We start from the raw sequence: 24702 nt of genomic DNA on the forward strand, positions 1-24702 counted from the left end.
CTCCACTGTAGAGGAATTCAAGAAGAGATTCAAGCTCATCGTGGTTCAACTCTGGGAGTGTAATGGTGTCATCACTTGGTGGAGCCTTGCAGCCATCTGAATCTAGCATGTTTTTGAAGATCTCTGATCTTGCTGCCTGCATATATAATGAATAAATTCACGATAAAAATCAGAAAATGTAGCAGAAAGGACGGGAGAATTAATGGAAATTTACCAGTAAAGCTCTATGTGCAGGAATGGGAGGTCCATTATTGCCAGGCTTGAGATGTATATCCGTGTGAATTTGTTCTCTGAATGCAGTGACAAACCCACAAAGAAAATTTAATTTCTTGTTCAACTCCACTTCTACTTCTTTCATGCTGTTCACACATTTTTAGAAGGTTTGCTAGTGGCTGAAAGTATTAATTAATACAAGAAATAGAAAATGTTAATCTGACAATTCTTAATCCAAATTATATAATCAATAAAACTATGTATACCGACTTTGGATATATAAATATATATACACTTATATATATTATCACATGATTAGGAGATTTTGAATTACAAATAAAGTAACATTCAATTATATGATGACACATATAAGTATATATATATTTGTGTATTCAAAGTGGATAAATATAGTATGACTCTTATATAATTAAGCTAAAGAAGTGATTGATTAACAATCAATATATGATGGCTGGATGAGAACTTATTGGCTATATGTTTATTAATTATGCCCAGCTAATTTTAAACTAATGAACCCAAAATTGGGTAATGCTATGTGAAAATTCACAAATAATATACAATGAATGTTCATGAACTTTCTCAGTGAAAATAAGTATATGAAAACTACCATTAAATTGTTCAAAAACAAAATCTAAACATGTATTTATAAAGTTCTAGGGTTGTTTAGCATATTTTAGCCCAATTTTAGCTTAGATTGGGCTTTAACTTTAAATGGGTCGGCATAAAAATAACCCAAGCAAAGTGGGTAGGGAGACATGTGCAATGGCCCCTTGTGTTTCAATGTTATCAGTACACATTCTGCTTATTTAAGGCAAAAGATGAGCAATATTTTCAAATGATTTAAAATTTAGATTGTTTTATTTGATTTCTAGACTGTTATAGTCTTTAGGCTAAAAGATTGCTAGTTTCCTGAATCATAAAACTAAACAATCAAAGTTGCTAAAGAAAGAAAAGGAATTGTAAAAAAGATGAAGACAGCTTGCCTTGCAAGAATTTGGTGAAGAAACCATAGAATTACTGGATTTATCAGTAGCTGCTTTACTATGATCACCTTCGATCTTGTTCATCAATGTGATTACGCTTTTAGCTCCCTCATAGCAAGCTCCACATATGGTATTCCTCGGCGGCCGTAACATAAATGGCATGGAGCTGCAAATAGAGCAATCCATTTCTACACAAAACTATGAACAAGAAGAAGAAGGAGAGATTGGTTCTTCTTCTGAAGAACTCAATATAAAAAAAACTATTGACTTTGCCTTGATTGCTAATAATACTTTAAGCTTGTTATTAATTGTATCAGTTGTTAATTAAGTTAGCAAAGCAACCATGATGATTGCATGTAAGGTAAGGTGGGCATATTTTAATATAAAGGAAATGACCAAACCAGCCTTTAATCATGTGACCTTGGAGATTATTATGAATAGAAAGATGAGGATTAGATTGTGAAAGAGAGAAAAGAAAGTTGGGGGAAGTTGGTGAGCATGTCTAATAGAGTGAGTTATAAAGAAAGAAAGAAAGATAATAATAAACAAATGGAGGCTTGCTAGAGAAGAAGAATCACAGAGTTAGGAAGAAGAAAAGGACTTTCCAACCTCACAACAGCAAATATGTTCAAGGCAACCCATTTTTGCTCTAAAATATTATTTAATTTTATAATTTCTTAAGCCAGCCTGGTAGCTAGCCCGCATCATCTATGATAATCAACCCTTCATCATCAACAGGGAACCTCGTTTGATCATGATCTATCAGATTCAGATGCATGCCTGATCATGATTACAAATTATTATTTCTGCAATCAATTTTTAGGTAGTAAAATTTACTTGATTTTTTTATTCCTTTTTTTTTTTTTTTTTTAGTATTCTCCCTTCAATAAATGAAGTAAAAGAACATTTTTTACCATCTCCAAAGTTAAAAATCATTGGCTGGAAACCTTTCTCAATTTATGGGTTTTGATTTTCATATTTTAATTCATACTGCAATCTTATAGCTTGGAGTACATATAATTTAAGAAAGCTCATCTGAAAATACATTAAAATGTTAAAGTACTACATTTATCATCGTTAACATAATTAATTACTAGCTATACAATAGTAGCGAGTTTACATTATCCTTCTGAAAAGCTGATGCTTTAGAGGCATCCCATCAGGCCACAGGATGGTGAATTTTTGCAGTTTTATCAGGATTCTGTTCTAGTTTGTCGGCACTCTTTTCATAATAGTGATAAGCTGCAGCACCGGAAAGCACAGCCAACGTTATTGCTTGTGCATGCATCCTGGCATGAATAAGCCTCAGGCTCGGCTTCAGAAGAGTCATTTTTCGTGTATAAGCCAGCGATGCCCCAATCGTTGTTGCCCATATTCCTCCTGCAAAATAAGCCATCCTCATAACTTAATCTAGCTAATCGAGATATTCTATAATGTGGACATTCGCATAAATACATAATACTATACTTACCAATGCTGGTGAGCTTGTGATTAGAAACCCATGACTGAACTGCCTCCATATTACCTGGTGCTCTTTTCTGGTACCGAATATATACTTGAAAGCTAGATTGAGTGAGGGAGGAAGAAGCAAGAGAGGCTGGCATTTATAGTAAGGAGTGAGTTGAAACTCTGAAAGGTGTAACTTTTTACCGCCCCTGGATTTGGTTAACTTTTCTTCGAACACTGAAACTTGGTTTAAACTAGAGGCTCCACTTGCCCTGGTTTTCTCATCGTCTGCTACTTGTTTTAGACCAGCCCACATGTTGCCCCTCTCATCCATAAGATCCAGGATTGAAATACGGAAGCCCAGGATGCCTTATTTATTTATTTGTTGGTCTGTTTCTGTTTTGGAATAATGCTTTTATTTTGTCAACTTTTTAGTATTTAATATGGGAGAACACTATTTCCCTTCACGACAAATTCCCCACCCTTTTAAGTTTAAAATCGACATCTCCCTACCTTTCAATCAATTTTTTTTTTAACTCCAGCTTATATAATATTTGGGCAATTTTTTATATAATGTTAAATTATAATTATAATTAAATTATTTTATCAATTTTCTTTTTTAATTACCTTTATTTTTCTATTCTTATTATATATTTTTTTCTTTTTATTTTTTCATTATCTCTACTAGTGATTAAATATTAACGTAGATTAGTTTGAGATCAAGATTAGTTATGAGAGCAAAGCTGAAAGTGGGATTAAAAGAGTCAAGGCCAAGGATAATCTAGTATTGAAAGAGTTTGTATGCAACATAACGTATATAGGTCAAGGAGTGAAAGAGGACATTAGTATATGTTTTGATATTACTATTGGATGAGTAAGACGTGCTCAATGGAAGCAATGCCAACAAGAGAGTCTCCTCATCAAGCTTGGTTGTTCTTATTACTCATGGTTATCGCGATCATTGGCTTTCATAATTTATTGTATAATTAAACTATTTAATTGATTATCGATTTAGGTTAAAAGTTGTTTGAATATGATGACAATTTGTTTATATATTACGACAGTGATGGTTGCTTTTGGTAGCTCTTGTATGTTTGTTGTCGGCCAAACTTTATAACACGATCACCGTGGAAAAACTGGTTTTAATAAGCTTTTTACATTGGTTGAACACCTCTTTCGCTAGCAAACAAGTAACTATCAAGCACTCTACAATGGTTAATGGTGACGGTTTATGCGAAGATGAAGGCACCATGGTTGAGTGTTCGAATCCTATGAGCATGTCCAAAGCTTAGTGACTATTGTTAAGACAAAGTTTCTTCACAAAATTTTTCTTTGTTGTTGTCAAGTCTACAAATGTAAGTACAAGTGGCTAACAACTAAGAAATTAAGAAAATGACAAGGGGGATAAAAACAAAAAATCTAAAACTTTAAAGGAATAAAAAAATTTTATTATTCTACTCTTTATTACAATGGTATACGAATAATTAATTTTATTATATAAATATTTAAATTTTAAAAATCAAAAGTTAACTATTGCGTATTTTATTGTTTTTAATTTTATCTTAATTTTCAATGAAATATACTCACAGAATTAGAAAATAATTAAAAATTTTTCATTTTTAAAATTTAAAAATAAAAAAATATTGTTAAAAAAATACTCATTCTCCCTTTATATGTAAATATTTCCCAAATATATATATTACATGAATTTTCATTTGTGGTTTTATTTTTGAAAACAAAATATTTTATGATTAATCCTCATTAAAGATGAGCAAAATCGACAAAACTTTGGGATGAACAAATGTGCACGTGGGGTGTGAAATTCGAGAGAAATTAAGTAATTTCTGTCGGCAAAATGATTTTAACTTTTTTTTTTTGGTAGATAAAATTCGTGAGGTCACTCAAAAATTTCCCAGAAATTGTAGTAATATAAAAATAAGCCATTTTCAACTTCACCGCTTCGTCTCTTTTAGTGCGCAGATGTCGGAATATATTTGGATGCATGAATGCAATCTATTATATTTATTATATATATATATATTATTTTTATTAAATATAAATTTTTTATTTTTAATTTTTAATATCCCTTTAAATATAATCACATATAATAATTGGTTTGCCGTTTAGTTGAGTGTGTTCTCATTAGATCTGAATTATTTTAGATTGTTAAGTTTATCTATTTAATTTTAAATTTTTATATCATATCAAAATTATTTAAATATATAAATATAAAAATTAAAATTTATATTATATAAAATTAATTAATTTATATTTAGATCAATATTATATAATAATATATTAAATCAAATAACTGACTTAATAATTTAGAGCGTTGAAAGTTAAAAATTAAAATATCTGTGTTTAATAAAAATAATATAAATAAATGGTATAGATGATGATAAAACAGATTTTAATATAACGCGCGTAACATGAATTTCCGTCTCCACGTTTATGGTCAAATATATTCCTACAGCAGTCAAAGAGAAGAGGAAGAAGAGTTGGGGAAGAAAGCTAAAGAGTCGAGAAAGGGAAAGAACGCATGGAGGGAAAACATAAGCGCAGAGGAAATAGAGGATTACTTTGGGAAATCGAGTAAAGATGCTCTTCTGGCGGCTCTCTTTCTCAGTTTCTAAGCGAATCACTTTTCTATATTGACAAGTCCAAAGTTTAGCTCAACTTTAACCTTAACCTTTGAACTCAACATGGTTTGTTTTTGTTTGCATTTCTTTATTAGTTTGCAACTTCAATTTTACTTCAGTGATTATTGGAAATTTAAGGAAAAGCAATATCATTAGGTTGAGAACTCATGAGTTTTGCTATAAGGTTTCAGAAAAGTATGGTTTTACTTGTGAAAATTAAGTTCTTTAGGTTAAAAGAAGTATGCTTGATTAGTATTTTTTTTTTTTCCTTTGTTTTCTTTCTGTCTATTTTTAACTTGAATTCGTTTCCTTAATCATTCTAAGTATCAGTAATAAGTTCCGTAATTCGAAAATTTTGAAAATTTAAGGGGAAAACTATAATCTAGTAGTTGATTATGATAATGTGGGAGTTTCTGAGTATTGTTATTAAGTTTCGAAAGCAGCAAACTTTTTCTTTTGAGAAATGATTACTTTAAAGGTGAACAGAAGTATTCCTAATTTGTTTTCCTATTATCTTATCACCGGTAAATGTTTGGTGTTTTGGTTTTTGAACAAAACTTTGGCTTCTCCTTTGACTATTCTTTTAATTTTGTTAGTTTTGTGAGTTGAATTTCTTGGTTTTTGTCATGCCAGATCGTTCTGTTAAGAGGAAGATTGATAAACACAGACAAAAGGTGGTCCAATGTGATGGTGTAATACAAAAGAACCCCTTTGTTCAGGCATTACTGACATCAAAATCAAAGAAGAAAGATAAAGGCGTCTTGAAAGAAAACATGTAACACAAGATGGTCCCAAGGTGAGTAATTATGCTAGGAATATCAATATGTTTCTACATTGGATGAAACTGATTATGCATTTCAGTTATTTTTTCTCAAGGACAATGATGGCAGTGATTCTGTCATGGTTGACATACAGTCAAATGAAGGTATTTTGCATAACAGTTTTAGCACTTTTGGGGTTTTGTTTTTAGATTATGTGTTTGAGGGGCTTACTGTGTTAACCTTTCAGATGAAGGGGACAATAAATCAAAAAAGGTAAACTATTGTTACTACTATTTGAATGTAGTTGTGATATCAGCTAGCGTATTAAATTACTATACAATAGGCAATGCTTCCACTGCAGATGGCTTTGTTCATGATTTTGGTAATTCAGTTGGCTAAGGGGCAGACTCAGGCTAACGTGTGTATATGTGTGTTTGTGTGGGTATAGATTGTCTGAGTGAATGGTGGAACTGCTAAACACATGTATACACAAGTTAGCATGAGTGGATGGTGGCTATGTTGTTGAATTTTCTCTAGGGAGCATATGAATCACCCAAACAAACTCATGAATCTTATTTCTGGGCTTTATGTTTCTGTATTTCCCATAACTTACATGTTTAGTGATAATTTTATTTTGATATAGAGGTATGCATGACGATGATGAACTTATGATGGGAAAGAAGCACAATTATTAGAAAATGTTTCAGTTTGATTATAAGTTGAAGCATCTTAATCAGTTTTGTTTCTTTTTTGACGAAGTCATTTCTAAAATTTCATTGTGGGAACATTCATGGAGGAAAAAGCTCAGAACCTAAGGATCTTCTCTCAATGCAGAACAATCATTCTCTCTTCAAATGAAAACTAAGCTAGAAGTCTTCTCTCCCAGCTACTTCAATAGAGAAGTCTCTGACTTCTGGGTTGTTAATGGTTACACCCCTCAGTCATATAAAGTTTACAGAGGGGAAATTGTAATTGAAGAGGTATACATATGCTTTAATACTCTCATTGTCTATTGAATTGTTATAAACTTTCGGTGAAATGAAAGGCAAATGTATAAGAAAAACTTTCATTTTTAGTGCTTTGATGAGTGTTTGGAAATGCACTTATATTTAGTGTTTTTGGAATTGATTGTAGAAATTAGGTTTGATTTGAGTGATTATACTTAATTGCTTTATAAATGCCTTCTTTGAAATCATAAGTATGTTTTGCGTATTTTCAGGTCATAGGTGCACAAAAGTGATATTTGAGTGAAGAATAATGTTGGTGAAGCGATGTGACGATTGGGAACAAACATCTTAAGAGTCGGAGTTAAGACAGGGAAGTTATGAGATTTTGGAGAGAATATCTTCGGATTTTTGGCAGAGTATTCAATGCCTCAGCATGGAGAAATTATTGATGCGAAATGGGAAAGATAGAGTAACCAATGCCTTGACATGGAAGAGTAACTGCTATGACATTGAATGCTTCAATGCCATGACATGCGTAGAGAAGTTGAAATTTTTCTGAAGTATTGTATCGTAATTTGTTTGAGACTCCCCCAATGACACCCCAATGAACCCTAACAATATAAATAGTCTCTTTCTAGCAAAATTGGGAGAGAGCTGAGCTGTGAAAGAAAACTGAAGAGAGCAAACGGGAAGAATTCAATATTGACACCAACTTGATTTGCTAAGATTTTCTACTCATCTTCTGTTGTTTGTCCTCATGAATTTTGATTTAGTTCTTATATTTGAATAGATAACTAATCTTCTTGCAATTAGGGTGATTTCAAAACCCTAGTTATGATTTACGACCATTAATAACAAGTGCACTTTCTTTCTTTGGTTATGTGTGTAGTATATGATTTTCATGTTTTATTGGATGATTGTTTTAAGTGTGCAATTAAATTGTTAGGCAATCTTTTAAATACTCAAAGATAACTAAATCGAGCTCATGAAGTTTAGTCTTGATTCAGTGTGTTTCTTTTCAATCAATGTTTTTATTAGACACTGTGTGGGTGATTCCATTTCCATTTATTGTTGATATTATAAGCCTTGTCATGTGATCCCTTCCTAGTATGAGTTAAAATAATTTCTAGTCACTCTTTTCTAAAAGATTGAAAGATTTCACTTTTACATTTCATATGAAATATTTCCTTGGTTTAACAAACTTACACAATCCAAGAAAGGATATAAATTCCTCTTCTAATCTAAATTGCACCTGAGATTCTGATGAAATATATGACACAAAGAAAACATGGACCTCAACAGAACAAAAACTGGGTTACGGATTATGAAGTGTTTCCAAAGAAACTAATTATATTAGTACAAATTGCAATTGTGCTGGTCACCACAGCCAGAATTATCATTACTAATGCAATGGTCCTTTCCCTTGCTGTTGATATACCATGAACATCCCTGCAATTCATGGAAACCATCAGTTAGATATAACTACAGCTAGACATGTCAATCGGGGTCTTCTGAAATATGCATAAAAATACCTGAGAACAATTGCCCCTGGGAAGATGAAGGCGAGACAGACGGCAGAAGTTGATCCTAAGAACTGAAAGAAACTCCATATGTCTGGGATCGCTATGGCTGCTACATAAGTGAACGCTACAAGTACAAATGTGAGGGACAAAAATCTGGTGGTGTCTTTGGCCAGATTAGGCTTCTCAGAGAAGAGAAGTTCATCAATATTGAGCCTCAAAGAGAAGTTCAACAGAGGGAACACAAGCATAAGGTGAAATGCATAGCTTAATCTAACAATGTCATTGAGCAATGAACCAACTGCTGAACCAGAACTTTGATCAAAATTTACAAGTATATCAGCCATGATTGAGTCTCCAAACAAAAGGTACCCAAATAGTCCTATTGTGAAGTAGAGGCCGGCACATAATACAAGTGAAATTCTTGCTGCCAAGATCATATCAGACGGCTTGTTAAGCTCGAAACCGATTGGATGAACTGCAAACATTCATAAGAGAAGCTTTGTGAGTAGTAAAATTTTAAAGAATACACTGCAGAAGCTAGTTATCCAGGGTGTTCTCACCATTAAAATGAAATGTGAAAGCAGTCACAATGACAGGAACGGCCGTGAAAAGGTCAAAGAACGAGGTTTGATGGTTCAATTGAGGCAACAATCTTGGGGTTTTGGTTTTGCCTTCAAAGAGTGCTGAAATTGCCATAAATGAGCATATGCCAACAAACACCACCGCGAGTAGAACTGATATTGCAGAGCTAAACTTCAAAGATTCTGAAAAACAACCCAAATGAATAAGCTTCCAAATCATCAAATACAAAATAATCATCTTTCAAGCTTCAAAGATTCTCACCTACACGCCTGAGCAAAACCAATGGAAGCATGACAAAAACAACAATGAAAAGCAGAGAAAAAGCACGAGAATTCCACCAATGAATGCCAAACCATTCTTGCAACACACCCAAATGAACTAATCCTCCAGGCTGATTTCCAGATAGAACATCACCTGTTCATAAAACAACCAAAAAATGGTTTTAAAAAACCAGAATTCCATTAATCTGAATTTTTCTTAATCACCAGCATAAGCTAATCTTACCAATAATAATCAAATAAATAATCAAGCACCCAAGATTAGTGATCATAACACAAATCTGTACTGCAACTGATCCTACACGTCCAAATGACTCCCTCATCACACCCGCATACGATGTCGAGTCACCGGCGTGCGTAAACCTCATCAGAATTTCAACAGATACGTCAGCAAGGCAAGCAATTATCACAATCAGCAGAAAAGCTGGGATGACACCAAGGACCTTAAGGGTGGCAGGAATGGACATAATCCCAGCTCCAATGATACTGGTGGACACATTAAACACGGCGCCGGCCACCGATGCACGGCTTCTCAGCTTGTAGCTTGGCAGCAGTGGCGCTTGTAGTCCGGCAGCCGGAGACATCTTTGCCTGCTAGGGGGCGGTTCTGAATTTTGATGATGTTGTCCTCTTGTATATTAATGCACATTTAATGTGGACTATATAACAAAGCATGGTGCATAGTGCATAGTGCATAGTGATTGGTGGGGCGGTGAGAAATGACCAAAACACCATTGATAAGACATGAAGTGATTGGTTTAAGTTAAGACTGATGAGGGGTAAGATTGGATTTTTATTGGTTAGAGTTTGTTTATTGTGATATTCCAGGTTGGAGTGTAGTGAAATTGATGGCGTATGAATGTACGTAGACAAGATGGTAACAATTGGAAGAAGATAGTGAATGTGGACGCAAAATTGGCCCAAGTGGTGGTCTTCTCTGGCATGCCTGGTCAATCTGAGTGTCTAAATTCAATTAATTATGTGCTATGAGGGGTAAATTAGTACTTTGATTTTACTCGTTAATCATTGCTAGTTCAAAGGGTTGAATGCAAGAATTCTATTTCTATATTATATTAATTTCCTATTTATACGAACCATCTTTAAAATATGATCAAATAAATTTCAATGGGTTTAGTTCCTAGAAAAAGAAAATCAATGGGATGGATTTGAATGTTTTCAGGGATAATTTTTGTAGAAGATAATTCATTTTCTGATAAAAGATTTGGGCGAAAGTGACAATCACATCTGATTTTTCTGTTTTACTTATTAATTGCTCTAAAATTTATAATTTCTAAATTTAGCATAATGATATTAAAAAAGATAAATTATTAATATTTAATATCTACACGGTTGGATATTAATGGATATATACACTCAAATAATTGTTCGATTAAATAACTTAATCATATACATCAATTTATTTATACTTATTGTACGGTTAAACCTTATTTATGTCAAATGTGTGAGGGTGGTATAAAAGAACTGACTAGTCATGTCATAAACAATTAATGACGTCACATTCACGTAGGTCAACTTTAAATGTGGGTTAAAGACCCTCTATACAAAAATAGTAGGAAGTGAAATTTGGTAGTTTTAAACATTCTCACACTCTCTTTAATATGTCATTTCAATCTTCTAACATTAAGAAAACACTTCTCGTCTTTATCTTGTGTGTTATGAAATAACAATCATTTCCTACATTTTGAGAGCACACAATTATCCAATTTTCATATATAGGGTTAGATTTTGTTCGAGTTTATTCGAGTTTTAAAGATATTTGACTCGTAAAACTTATAAACTCAAAAAAATTTGATACAAATTAATCAAAAAAATATTATTTTAATTAATACACATAAAAAATGATGTCGTTTTGGTATCAAAAAACTTAGTGCTTGATTCAAGCTCAAACTTGAGTTTGGTTTCTCTCAAACGAATCAAACTTAAACACCTTTGAAATAAACTCAACAAGCTCAACTTAGCTCAAATTTAACCTTATTCATATAAACGAAATTAAATTGAATTTTGAATTCATTGTGTTAAGACTAAATATATCTAATTATATAATTACGCATTTAACCTTATCTATTATCCTATAAATACAATTGTCCAAACGTCTAGGGATGCCATTTTGTTATAACTATCATTACTTTGTCAAATTAATACCAAACAAACTTGGTAATAGAAATGTAAGCATAGACTTCCGAATAGCAGATGAACTATCTTAAAAGCATTTTGTTCATCATCATTTTTATTATTCTTAATAATTTGCACATAATTGCACCTCAAATATGGTGTATTTTTATTGGTATGATTTTTGTACCGATGGTAATATTAATATTTAATACTTCTTATTGGTATAATTGCATCTCACAAAAGACCTTTATTCTTTTAAACTTTAATTTTGCTCGATTTCAAATAGAACAGGGATGACTAATGAAACAAGGTCATTCTCAATAAAACAAGTTATCAAAGAGATAGAAAGAACGTTCTCATATGTTAGAACGAGTGCTCCATCCATATTTATGATATTTTCATACGTGGAATAAGTTGGTCATGACATAAGTTATACATTAAACAATTATTGCTGTTTCATACAATCATTTTGCTTAGTTTAATTAGGTCGAGTAGACAAAATACTAACATTGGTTAAAAAAAGAATATTCCTTAGTTGAGCATCGATAAGGAAAATTCATTGAAATTATTTTTCATATTAAGGAAAAACACCGCGTTGTAAGTTTATATAATATAAAGTATTGATGTTAATCTAAATCTAAATTGACCATTGATGGAGCATTTGCAGAAATAAAGTTATACATAAGCCGACATAGTAGAGCCCACGAAATAGAAGAAAATAATTGAAGGGTGACACTGAAGGTAAGAACGTAGACGGAAACCATCATTCAAGTTCAACAAATGTTGCCCTTCTTTCAAATTAATTTTGATGCAATAATCTTTTCTACCTTCTGAATTTGGAAAGTTCATTTAGTCATCCATCATCTACTTTTCTTAATAAAAGTTGTTAAATTGGATGGTAGGACGGTCATGCTGTCCCAAAACCCATTAGTTTCTTCCTTTCTTCTTCTCCTCTTCTTTTTTATTTCATCTTTCTTTTTTAAAACCATATCCATTCTTTACCTTGGCACCATCTTTTCTCTTCCTTTAGAAACTTTAAACCCCTGCTCTAAAATTTATTTTTCTCTTTCATTCTCTCTTAAAAAGATTCCGTCAAATCCAACCTAATCCAATTCTAGAACCCGATTCATAACTCCTTTTGAAACTTTAAGTTCCATCACATATAAAGGGGGGCAAATAGGTGGATTTGTTTGTGTGTTGTTGATTGGTGTTTGGATAGCCAATTCAAGATTGTTTGGTGGTGAATTTTGGTTGAGCATCCATGGGTTGTTTGGTGGCTTTGTTGGCAATTTACAATAGCATTTGATGGAACAACTGTTGCACAAGGCCACAACACTATTTTGTTGTGCATAAGAATGGATTCCAATAAAACTGATTTAAGTTCAATTGTCAATTCGACTCTTTCAAGCTTGAAATGAGTAGCCAAGACTTGAACTTGAGCTATGGGTATGCAAAGCTATTGAGCTTGAGTCACGTGAGGCTCAACTCAACAGGCTTGTAAATGGCTCAGACATGCAGGAAAACATAATTGTTTAGCTAATTATGAGTGACAACCAAAACAACGTTGTATATATTTTGAACTTATAATTGATTATATTTTAACATTTGCATTCTCTGATAAACGAAAACTATTAGAGTTAAGTTGAATTGTATTGAGAAAAAAAATAATGAGTCTATTTATAATGAGTAAACTGAGTTTTTAAATTGTCTCTTTCTAATTTGGGATTGTTGTTTAAATAAGCTTAATTCTGATAAACCCAATTCTAAAATTTTACATTAGAGAGACATTTTAACAACTTATCTCACTTATTATAAATAAACTCAACTTTTTTTTAAACACAATTCAATGTATCTTCAATGTTTTTTTATTAAAAAAAATAAATTAAAAAAACAATTATTTATAAGTTCAAAACAATATGACATTGTTTTGAAGTTGAAACAATGTTGTATTTGTAGTATCAAGCAGAGCTTAAATATCAATTGTCATATCAAACTCAAATCCATGTTTTCAAAACTTGGTGAGTTTGCGCTTAGGCTCGAACTTAACTTTTTTTTATTATACTAAGGTCAAGCAAACATAAACTCTAATTTAATTTGATTCGAATCTAACTTTTATTGTATTAGAGGTTTAGTGATAAATGAATTGACTAACTTATTAGACTTGAGATTGGGAATAGAGATAGGAAAGAAGCAGAAAGGAAGATGAAAAAGAAAATTAACTTTCATACCTTTTTATATTAACAATTTTCATTAACGAAAATAGGTAATAAATGGGTAAATAAATTTTTTAAATTTAGAGAATAAAAACCTGCAGTTCCTTAAAAGTTTGGTGAAAAATAGTTATTTGGCCTTGTTATTATTCACGGACATCATACATGATTCAACATCATCCTATATATTTATTCGTGGGCCCTTACAAATAGACATTCATCAACCACTACCTCAAAAGTTTTCCCACGTTGTAACCGTGGAACAGCCCATGTGAAACATGACCCCTTTTTCTTTCGAATTTTTTGTCCATTTATATTAAAAGATAAAATCTTAATATATTTTTATAACATATGTGTTTTTATATATATATATTATTTATCTAATAAAATTATATAGAATTATTTTGAATATATAAATAAATAAATATTTAATATATATTATTATATAATTAAATAATTTTAAATTAAAAATAAAATAATATTTATTTTTTAATAACATATATAAATATATATTTATTTATACTTTTAAAATAGATACATATAATATTGTTCATATTTATCACAAACTAAAATACAACGTATTGGGACTAGTTTTACGAGTGATCGCTGTAAAAACATATGCAAAGATTTATAAGATGCTGCTTTCGGTTTATAATAATAAGCAAAGTCGGGAATTGATGTTGACATGAGGTGGCATGGCACCATCACTTTATTCATAAAAATAACTTAGCACCTACCCATGATCTATGTTTCACTATTACAGAAACAAACCTTCTTTCTTCTACAATGTGGACAAAATATTTTGGTTCCAAAAAAAATATCTTTCAACTTATAATTATTATAAGTTTTGTTTTCAATATTATTTTAAATACGGTATTGAAAAATAATCCTTGAAATGTCCAAATTTTGGGTTTTAAAATATTATCCATTTGCAAGTTTGAAAAAAAATAAAATTTACTTAATGTTATTTTATAGTTTCCTTGAAATCGAAAAGTTATTAGAACCCCTCAAGATATAAGAAATTACTACAGTCCCTATGAGTTTCAATAATTACATTTTTATCACTTCTCTTTGTGCTTTGTTTAAGCCCAGGCTCAGCTCCAGGCCCAATATCAAGCCCAAGACAAAGCTTAAGCCCGAGAAGAGACCCTCTACCAGCAGAAGCGGTTCTGAGTCTCAAATCTGACCGAGACCCTTTGACATCCTCAATTCCCATTCATTTTCACCATTTGTTATTTTGTTTTCAAATCCTTCTTCAAATTCTATTTCTGTGCGAACATCAAAGAAAATGGGAGATCAGATTGCTCGAGCCGAAGAATATGAGAAAAAGGCCGAGAAGAAGCTTAGTGGCTGGGGCTTATTCGGCTCCAAATACGAAGACGCCGCTGATCTCTTTGATAAAGCTGCCAATTCTTTCAAGCTTGCCAAGTCATGTAATTTTTAAACTCTTTTTTATTTTTTTCTATTTCTCATTTTTTTTAATTGTTGAAAGTTGCGACTTTTCGATAATCGAATGGAGGATTAGGGTTTATTGTTTTGTTACCATTGAAATTCTTGGATATGGGTTGTGGTGCGATTTAGGGTTTTCTTCGATTGGGTTTTGATAAAAAGTGTTCGATGGATTGCTTCATAATCGATCGGAGTTGTTCTGTGTTGGCAGCGGACTGTTTTATTTAAATAGAAAAAAATTGTTTTGAAATTTCGTTTGATTGTTGATGTTTTTAGATGCTCGAATGGTATTATGATTTGTTCTTTGAGTTACAAGCTTGATGAATGCTTCGAAGTTTTGATGAAGTGGGTACTTGCCACATGAGTAAAATACTAAACATTGATTTCACAGGGACTTTATGGTAACTAATGGAAGTTGTTTGCAACGTAATGTCCGTGTATAGACATTTAAATTTATTATTTCTGGTTGATAGATTTTACTGCATTGCATGTCTTTTTCTATGGTTTATCGATCGTTGTATTTTTACGGTCTTTCAGGGGATAAAGCAGGATCAACTTATGTTAAGTTGGCAAACTGTCATATAAAGGTACATGTTTTAGGTGTATGGTAAATACTAATTAGCACCTTTTGTATGATCAAAATGAAAAAAAAAAAAGGAAAAAAGAGGAAGATTTTATTTATCGATTGTTCTAAGTAGTAAACATGATGATTTTGACATATTTGTAGTTGGAAAGCAAACATGAAGCTGCCCAAGCTTATGTTGATGCTGCTCATTGCTACAAGAAAACAAACGCCAAGGGTAAGTTTTTAGATTCTCAGCCTAGCTAATGGTTACATGTTGTAGTCTCAATTGCTTTCTAATTTTCTTTAAGGTCTCTTTTGGCTTTCAAAGAAACCTGGTTCATAAATCATGGTGTGGTATTTAGCTAGTTTTCTTTGTAATTTTTAAATTATCTTGTCAATTTTATTTTTTTTGTAAAGATGGAGAAAATATTATTAAAGTTACTCCACTTTTGTAGAGGCTATATCTTGCTTGGAACAGGCTGTAAACATGTTTTGTGATATTGGAAGACTCAGCATGGCTGCAAGATATTACAAGGTACTAATATTTCTTATATTAGTTTGAATTTTTTTCTATATTCTTTGTTTTGGGGTTCCTAATGTTATTCATTCTCTTTTCAACTTTCCATTATTCACGAAATTGTTAGAATTTGTGGAAGTTGATTTTGAAGTTTCCTTCTTTTTGATGACTTTCAGCCATTTATGTTCAGTTATTCTCTTCTGTCAGGAAATTGCTGAACTCTATGAGTCTGAGCAGAACATCGACCGGGCTATCGTTTTCTTTGAGAAGGCAGCTGATATGTTCTTAAATGAAGAAGTAACAACTTCTGCAAACCAGTGCAAGCAGAAAGTAGCACAATATGCTGCTGAATTGGAACAGTAAGCCAATCTGCTTTTTGTGCATGTTGTCTTGAGATGTTATATTGCTTTTGCATACTGTGTATTCATAATGATTGGATTTAGTTCCATATTCATGAATGTATAAAATTTTATTATAAAAAGATGGTTAAATATTGAGAATGAGTTAAACTACCCATGCATTGTAATTATGAATCTTAATTTGCATACCTAGATGCTTTCAAAATGGTGATTATTGTTTTGCCTATCTCTTTGCAAGAGCTCAGGCATAAGCATTATCTTTGGAAAGTACTTGTGACTTTCTGTGAAGTGTCTTCATGGGATTCCTTACCATTCTGCCTTCTGGCCACTGTGTACCAATGATCAAATTTGGTAGTCTTATCATTATCATATAATTTGAGCTAACATGTGATATATTACCAGCCATTCTATATGTATTTTTAGCTTGTATTGCTTATATGCATAAATGGACTGACAGGGTTTATGTTTGAAATTAGGTTTTTCTTGTTTACATATTGTTTATCTATATGATAACTGTAATGTACCCATTAGTTTATCATGACAACTTGTAAAGTAAATATGATAGCACAAAGTGAAGTTTGAATTTTATCTGTGTTGGGCTTGTTAGAGCTTACATTCACAAAGGTTTTTAATAGTGTTGCTCGTGTTACTTCCTTTAATAGTTAGTTAGGACTTAAGAAGTTTACTGACCATGTTGTCATGACATTTCTCCAGATATCACAAGTCAATTGAGATTTATGAAGAGATAGCAAAGCAGTCACTCAACAACAACTTGCTAAAGTATGGAGTGAAAGGTCATCTTTTAAATGCTGGCATTTGCCAACTTTGCAAGGGTGATGTTGTTGCAATTACCAATGCATTAGAGCGATACCAGGTTTAGGTTTATTTTATTTTTAAATCTTCTAATTAATTTTCAGTGCGTGGTTTATGTTGACAGTGCTAATCACATTTGCCTTTGCAGGATATGGATCCAACTTTTGCAGGAACGCGTGAATACAGATTGTTAGCTGTAGGTTATGTTTGCATGCATTTCGATTACCAATGCCAAATCTTTTATAATCTGTTCCCTATATATAGCCATTTTAGTAATCTTCTGTTACCCTTTTTTCCTTGTGATATCATAATATCATAATCTTAAAGAGCCCTTCTTTTTCATTGATGTGCTAGGACATTGCTGCTTCTATTGATGAGGAGGACGTTGCAAAGTTTACTGATGTTGTTAAGGAATTTGATAGCATGACCCCTCTGGTACTTCTCTCCGCTTATTATATAAGCTCTTCTTAAATGTTGGATTTAAATCCTTTATCACATACTATATCATGTATCGAAAATTTAATTTTCTATATCGTATATTGCATATTTTATCATTTGATAGGATACATCTTTATAAAAATAATAATAAAAAATAAATAAAAATATTCTAATTGCTATGTCATTATCATGGAAAATATTACAAAAATCTTTTAAAATTCTAAAATTTTTCAAATACATTCTTACCACATTGTCATTTCTCTAAAAGGGTGTATTAATCTGTATCGATAGCATATATCGTATTGTATGATATGATACACTTATTGTATTGTATAATTTCTGATACATCTTAATATACGTATTTTTTCTATCAGTATTGTATTGTATATATTATATATTAAAAGATACTAATAACTATGATACAGATATTGACTATCTTATCTTGATTTTACTGTTGTTATAATATTCTAATAATTTTACCTGTTTTGAAAATCCAATTTATAGGACTCCTGGAAGACAACCCTTCTGTTGCGGGTGAAGGAAACGCTGAAGGCCAAAGAATTGGAGGAGGATGACCTCACCTAAATTTCATACATACATTCATGTACTCTGGTCATGGTTTATCCCTGGGTTATTGTATTTATCGAACTATGTGTTTGTGTTGTCAAGTTGCACTGTACTTGGTTTGGGTTTAATGGGAGTGGGTTCATTTGCATTTGTGAACATCTGTGCTTGTGAATGGATTGCTGTTTACTGATCCTGGGATTTCATACTGAAATAAGGAAGTACTTGACAGTATATAGAAAGCTTAATGATTTTGATCAAATGAGAAGGGATGATGAATTGATGATGATGGTCATGTTTTATCTGTCAGATTTTTAACATCTAAAGCAGCTGCTTCAGCGCAAAATCTACGACTATGGTCGGTCGGGTGGATTTTTGTTCTTTTGCCTGCTTGCAATCTGACAAATTTGTAGCATTTGGCAATAAAGCAACTTGGCCTGCTTGCATCAAAGCTGTGACTTTCACCCTATCTTTCTGGCAACTGGCATCTGCAATGTGTCCAAAACATTGTGACCAGGTCCACCCATATTTTTTTCCAACTTTGCTCAAGTCTGCATTAAATTTTAAATTGGTCCATCTTGGAATTGAGGTGGTCACTACCCTTTTTTAATTATATTGTAATTCTGCTGTATTTAGAGTTACTACCATTTTGTTCACCTAAGGTTTGTTTGAAGAACACTTTTTCACCTTTATAAATCATATTTTTTAATTCAAAATTTAACTTTTTTAATGGAAAGTCTACATCAAAATCATCATTTTTATTTTCTAAAATTAAAAAATAATTAAAAGATAAAAAATAAAAATTAGTCAGAGCCGGATCTCTGCCACCACCATCCCCATATTTACAAATGCTGCTAAACTCTACCACCCCACACCAAACTACCATCCCCTCACCCATAACTCTATGGCCACCGCCACCACCACTAAGCCAAACATCGCAACAACACATTCCTTCAACAACAATTTTACCATCACCCAATGAACACACCACGTCACCTAATTTCAACATACCAATAGCCCCATTGTTATTTTGTTGTTATCTTCAATCACCATAGTCTTTATCAAATCTCATCTATTTGACCTCATTCTTTATACACGACGCTTTTTACTTTTATTCTCTCTAACCTTGACTATTCTTGCCTCTACACCAACACATAATTCGTCAATTTCATCTTCACCTTTTTGTCTCTTGCTTGTGTCTCCATAAGATCAATTTCAATTGAATCATATTTTGTCTTATATCTCTTCTAGTTCTAGGTCATACCCAATGCTAGCAATTGATTTTCCAATCACATATAAAGTGCTTGAAGCACAAGGCACAAGATATCTCATTATAGATTGAGTTGCCAAAACCCAATCGATTGATGGAAATGCTTAGTCAATTGAAGTGTGATGAATAATGAAGTGCTTCCAAATGATTGAAGCTGAAAAAAATTCTTTTACTAGAAGACATTCTTCTCGCTCTTAGATTTCATTTTTTTAGGGAGAGAATATAAATATAAATTTGAATGTCTTAATGGATTCACATATATTATTAAAAACGAAAAGAAAACAAATTCATATGTTCGGTATTGATTTGGTAGACTTTACTCAAATTATTCAAGATATGCAAGTCATTATACTACTTCAAATGGCAAATTAGTATTACATACAGTAAGAGTATTTCAATCATTTCACATATAGCCAAACTTTGGGAAAATGTTGATCACTCTTATTATTAATATTTAAAAGAGTCTTTCATGGAATGTAATTAGTTTACTAACTTAACTGCCCAAGACTATGATGATATCACCGTGCTATCTACAATTACTTTACATCATTGCAATTTAATAATTATAACACCAAATATGATCTAACTTATGGGAAAAGTCTTCTGTTTGTAATAAAAAAATTTACATAAAGTAATGTTATATTTTAAATATATATAATATTATTATTTAATTAAATATAATTAAATATTAAACTTACAGTTTTATTGAATATAAATACTGAAAAATCAAAATAATATCTTTTTATTCAAAATTCATTAATAAAATTGTGAACCCAGATTGGAACTGTTCACCTGACGGCGTTGGAAACTGTTAAAATATTAGTGCCAATCTGTATCCAGAATAACCTGTCGCCACCCACTAGACTCTTTCAAAGTTACTTTATCACCACGAAGCATCTGGCGTTGACAACCCAGGTTCTTCTGAGTAAGAACAATAGCGCTTCTGTAATATTTGTTGTATGTATTTGTTGAGAGTTCGTTAAAGATCGTGTTTATTATTTCCTAGTCTTGATCCAGTCAAGGGCGTTTCTTTCATCTTCAGTTCATATGGGTACGTATTAGCTCCTTTATTCTTTTCTTCAACCTTGGTTTTTCTTTTCATTTTTTCCTTTCTCTTTGTGCCTCCTGGTTGTTTAGCTTTGGTTTTTCATTTGTTTCTATCATTAAAAGAGATTTTTTTTTTGTTTTTTTATTATTAGGTATGAAAAAAAAAAGAAGGTTGGTATCTTGTTATCATCTTCGTTTATTGAGTTTTGATTATGCTTTGTAACTTTATCTGGTGTCAATTCGGTCAGGTTGTAGCTATCAGAATTCAATCTTGGTGGGTTGTTTTTGTTCATGGCGTCTCTTGAGCTCGTAGATGATCAAATTTCATTCGCAACTGTTTTTAGCTGTGAATGACTGCAAATTTGTTTGAGTGTGTTTTGTGGGTATGAGTTTGTAGGGTAAATTTGTAAGGGTAGTTTGTTGGGTTGGTGTGGAAGCTAAATTTTGATACAAGAATGGCTTTCTCTAGTAATGGGAAGAGCAAGGAGGTAATTGAGGAATCTAATAATACTGAAACGAATAATCAGATCCCTCTTGAGATTTCAGCCTCTCGAAGGAAGCTACTAAGCAGCAAAGAACCTGGAAAGAGTTATAATACAATTGGTTATATTACTGATAGAATAAGTTTACTCAAGTTTGGTGCTGCATCAGCCAAATTCAAACAGATAGCAGATGAGAGAGATGAGATTTCGCGATCTGTGGCTTCTTCTAGTGGTCATGGGTTTAGAGACAGATTTAATGAGGTTTTTTCACGAAAGATTAATTGGTTATCACTCAAGAAAATGTGCATAAAATGGATAAGAGATCCAATGAATCTGGCTCTATTTTTGTGGATCTTAATTGTTGCTATCTCGGGTGCACTTTTGTTCCTTGTTATGACTGGAATGTTAAACAAAGTGATTCCAAGGAAGTCTGAAAGAGATGTCTGGTTTGAAGTTAATAATCAAATTCTCAATGCTCTGTTTACTCTTATGTGTTTGTACCAGCACCCTAAGAGATTCTACCACCTTGTACTTCTTTGTAGATGGAAACCGGAAGACATTTCTAAACTCAGAAAAATATACTGCAAAAATGGGACTTATAAGCCTCATGAGTGGGGGCACATGATGGTTGTTGTTCTTCTACTCCATTTGAATTGCTTTGCTCAGTATGCACTCTGTGGTCTAAATTTGGGGTACAGGAGATCTCAACGACCTGCTATAGGTGTTGGGATATGTATATCTGTTGCAATTGCTGCACCTGCAGTCGCTGGTCTTTACTCCATTAAGAGCCCACTTGGGAGGGATTATGATTGTGTAAGAGATGAGGAAGCATGGACTGTTAATGCTGGTGAAAGTGTTAGGCCAGTGAGCAGAAAATCATTTGAGAAAAGATTTTCTTTTGTGTCAAGTGATGAACAATTGCAATGGAGCGGTGGTATATTTGATTTTTGGGATGATATATCTTTGGCTTACCTCTCACTTTTTTGTACTTTTTGTGTCTTTGGGTGGAATATGGAGAGGCTTGGGTTTGGCAACGTGTATGTTCATATTGCTACTTTTATCTTGTTCTGTATGGCTCCTTTCTGGATTTTCAACTTGGCTGCTGTTAATATTGATAATGAGTCTGTCAGAGAAGCTCTATCTGTTACTGGAATTGTCCTTTGTGCATTTGGTTTACTCTATGGTGGCTTTTGGAGGATTCAAATGAGAAAGAGATTTAATTTACCAGCTTATAACTTCTGTTGTGGTAAACCGGCAGCTAGTGATTGTACTCTATGGCTTTTCTGTTGTTGGTGTTCTCTTGCTCAGGAAGTTCGAACAGCAAATGCATACGACATTATAGAAGATAAGTTATGCAGAGAACCAATTTATAATGGTGAACAGCTGCTGATGTCACCTTTGCCACGCGAAGATGGAGTGTCTCAATTCAGATCGGGACCAGGTTCTCCACTTGGGAGCAGCTCAAACACACCCATTATTAGTATAGCTAATTCTCCTAGTCCAAGCAGAGTTTCAAAGGAGTATCATGGTCCTGAAAGACAGCTTTCTGTGTTAATAGAAGAGTCTTTTGCCAGAGTTAAGGAAGAAACCATGATCCCTCCTGCTCCACCAGTGATACTGAAGGAAGACTTCCTGCGAAAGGAGTCAGTTGAAATTAATTTATGATAGTATACAAACAGAAGCTTGCCTGTTTCAAAGTGAATTTTAATCCATTACATATTTCAATCTTTGTCCTTACAAATCTGAAATGATTTCTTTTCATTCAATAAGTTTCCATTACTATGGTTGCTCTTTATATATATAGTTAAATTCATAAGCTAAAGGCCCTTGTATAATAACATATTGAGGGGATTGCAATCTTTCTGTATGGTAGTAGTTGACTCCTATGAGACTTGTGTGAAATATCTTTCTAATATTTAAAAGAACTTTTGTTAACAGGGTGAATGGATTAGCTCATCTGCAAAGAAACCATTTGAGAACTCATTGCTGTCATATTTATCCTCTGTAGCATCAGAATTCAAAGTGAGTACCTCAGTGAATTCGAAAACACTGTTAATCTTCAACCACTTCTCTGGAGAATCATATATCTGCATCTTCAGGAACTCGATTGGTAAGCATACATACTTGGGTAAGAGTAAAAGTGACTATTCTAGTCTGCTAATACAAGCAAAATACAATTAGTAAGCTTCTTCTTCAAACCATGTGTTCTTTGTCTCAAGAAGAAGCCGTTAAAACCTGGAGCAAAAAGGAACATACATAGCTGCTTTGTTCTTGAACTTTTCCCTGAGCCTCCTGTTACTGCAAACCTTCAGGCTCTCGGTAGCAACCCTAACCTTGGTCACACAAGCCTATTCCTTCCCTTACCAATTTCAACCATGCTCTGATGCTTTTCGCTCATAAGAATTGGATCCTCTCCCAGCTGGAAGAGGAAACATGGCTTGTAGCTACAAACACAAATAAAACGGTTAGGCAAGATCATTAAAAGAGATAACCTAGCAACTGTCTCAAATAATACATTTACTTACCACAGTATCACCTTTGTAGGAAAAGTTGAGTTTCATGAGATTGTCGAGCCTTTGAGATGCATCTTGAGGACACCCCTAAACGAGGTCTCCACCTTCATCCTAACCTGGCACCGAACCACAGGTGCCCTTTCTCGCATTACTTTTTTGGTGGGAGTCCAAGACATGATATAAGGCTAGAGTAGGACATCAAGTTCACCCAGTAATGGACAAAGCCTATAGAGAGACATCTGAACATCCTTATGTTAGGAAACACATTACGACACAAGACACCTTCGTGCACCCACGAAAGGTGATAGTCCCATCTGCTAGAGTGAAAAAGCTACGCCCTTGTCAGTTGACCCAAAAAGCCACACGGATATTCATCCACCATATCTTCATTCTTCAAAGAAGATTCAAACTTCAAACTTTAATCATTATGACATAACAACAACAAAACAGTTCAAAAACTTTGTGACCGAAGACTCACGAAGGGAACAAATAGGAATCAATTATGGCCATTCAACGCAATCCCCAAACACATGTCGACCATCCCATGATTCAAATATAGCACATCCAATCATATTTTATGACAAAATGAAACTCTAAGATTGATACATGACTCAAAATGTATGAAGTTATCATTATGCCAACTAAGTCGTCCTTATAAATAAGATATGATAATTTACATGGCAACGATCCATGAAAAATAGATAGTAAATTGAGTTTTCGAAGTCCGAATAAGGAGCAAGTATTATATAGTATTGTCCAACTTATAAAATATCTCTTCAAGGACTGTTTTTTTAAAGAAACTTGTTTAAACAACTACGACTTATAAACGACTCTTACCTACTAAATGACAAGGGATGTGGATATGTTCTAACATGATGTAAAGAGAAGATCTCAACTTAATAGAGAATTTTCTAGGAGGATTTTTCTGTTCTCTTTTATAATAATCTGACAAA

The 24702-nt window shown here is 32.8% G+C and overlaps 5 protein-coding genes and 2 long non-coding RNA genes across 14 annotated transcripts; 3 read left to right on the top strand and 4 right to left on the bottom strand.

Moving 5' to 3' along the window:
- Positions 1-6: 6 nt before the first annotated feature.
- Positions 7-1678, bottom strand: LOC123193682 (BTB/POZ domain-containing protein At3g56230-like; the record flags this gene model as incomplete). Its single annotated transcript, XM_044606750.1, is given in 4 exon segments — positions 7-136; positions 215-367; positions 369-396; positions 1213-1678. Coding segments are annotated over 4 exon segments (499 nt in total), but the record flags the coding sequence as incomplete, so codon positions are not given.
- A 553-nt stretch (positions 1679-2231) lies between these two features.
- On the bottom strand, positions 2232-2843 carry LOC123193713. Its single transcript, XM_044606794.1, has 2 exons — positions 2686-2843; positions 2232-2594 (listed from the first exon to the last, which is right to left on the bottom strand). Exons 1-2 carry the CDS (start codon positions 2816-2818, stop codon positions 2374-2376), a joined length of 354 nt encoding a protein of 117 aa, XP_044462729.1. The 5' UTR covers positions 2819-2843; the 3' UTR covers positions 2232-2373.
- Positions 2844-5094: 2251 nt separating this feature from the next.
- Positions 5095-7887, top strand: LOC123192457. 5 transcript variants are annotated; one of them, XR_006496876.1, is made up of 5 exons: positions 5095-5365; positions 5933-6095; positions 6161-6224; positions 6308-7040; positions 7280-7887. It is a non-coding gene; the product is annotated as an uncharacterized LOC123192457 (long non-coding RNA). The 5 variants fall into 5 exon arrangements; XR_006496877.1 differs by having other exon boundaries at positions 6176-6333; positions 6820-7040; XR_006496875.1 differs by having other exon boundaries at positions 6176-6224.
- A 256-nt stretch (positions 7888-8143) lies between these two features.
- Positions 8144-10020, bottom strand: LOC123192495 (amino acid transporter AVT6C-like). Its single transcript, XM_044605076.1, has 5 exons — positions 9617-10020; positions 9374-9526; positions 9091-9294; positions 8540-9005; positions 8144-8456 (listed from the first exon to the last, which is right to left on the bottom strand). The coding sequence occupies exons 1-5, from the start codon at positions 9972-9974 to the stop codon at positions 8330-8332; spliced, it is 1308 nt and encodes a 435-aa protein (XP_044461011.1). The 5' UTR covers positions 9975-10020; the 3' UTR covers positions 8144-8329.
- A 4869-nt stretch (positions 10021-14889) lies between these two features.
- Positions 14890-18630, top strand: LOC123193606 (alpha-soluble NSF attachment protein 2-like). The gene is made up of 9 exons (XM_044606657.1): positions 14890-15165; positions 15719-15768; positions 15909-15981; positions 16202-16281; positions 16471-16622; positions 17337-17496; positions 17584-17631; positions 17790-17870; positions 18378-18630. The coding sequence occupies exons 1-9, from the start codon at positions 15021-15023 to the stop codon at positions 18456-18458; spliced, it is 870 nt and encodes a 289-aa protein (XP_044462592.1). The 5' UTR covers positions 14890-15020; the 3' UTR covers positions 18459-18630.
- Positions 18631-20474: 1844 nt separating this feature from the next.
- Positions 20475-23002, top strand: LOC123192886. 4 transcript variants are annotated; one of them, XM_044605587.1, is made up of 4 exons: positions 20562-20632; positions 20714-20758; positions 20907-20925; positions 21003-23002. In XM_044605587.1, exon 4 carries the CDS (start codon positions 21210-21212, stop codon positions 22899-22901), a length of 1692 nt encoding a protein of 563 aa, XP_044461522.1. In that variant the 5' UTR covers positions 20562-20632; positions 20714-20758; positions 20907-20925; positions 21003-21209; the 3' UTR covers positions 22902-23002. The 4 variants fall into 4 exon arrangements, with proteins under 4 accessions (XP_044461519.1, XP_044461520.1, XP_044461521.1 ...); XM_044605585.1 differs by having other exon boundaries at positions 20533-20758; XM_044605586.1 differs by lacking the exon at positions 20907-20925 and having other exon boundaries at positions 20554-20632.
- Positions 23003-23128: 126 nt separating this feature from the next.
- On the bottom strand, positions 23129-24463 carry LOC123192887. Its single transcript, XR_006496959.1, has 2 exons — positions 23762-24463; positions 23129-23680 (listed from the first exon to the last, which is right to left on the bottom strand). It is a non-coding gene; the product is annotated as an uncharacterized LOC123192887 (long non-coding RNA).
- Positions 24464-24702: the final 239 nt, after the last annotated feature.

This window comes from Mangifera indica, chromosome 12 (assembly GCF_011075055.1).
Source record: "Mangifera indica cultivar Alphonso chromosome 12, CATAS_Mindica_2.1, whole genome shotgun sequence".
In the NCBI taxonomy this organism is placed as follows: Eukaryota; Viridiplantae; Streptophyta; class Magnoliopsida; order Sapindales; family Anacardiaceae; genus Mangifera; species Mangifera indica.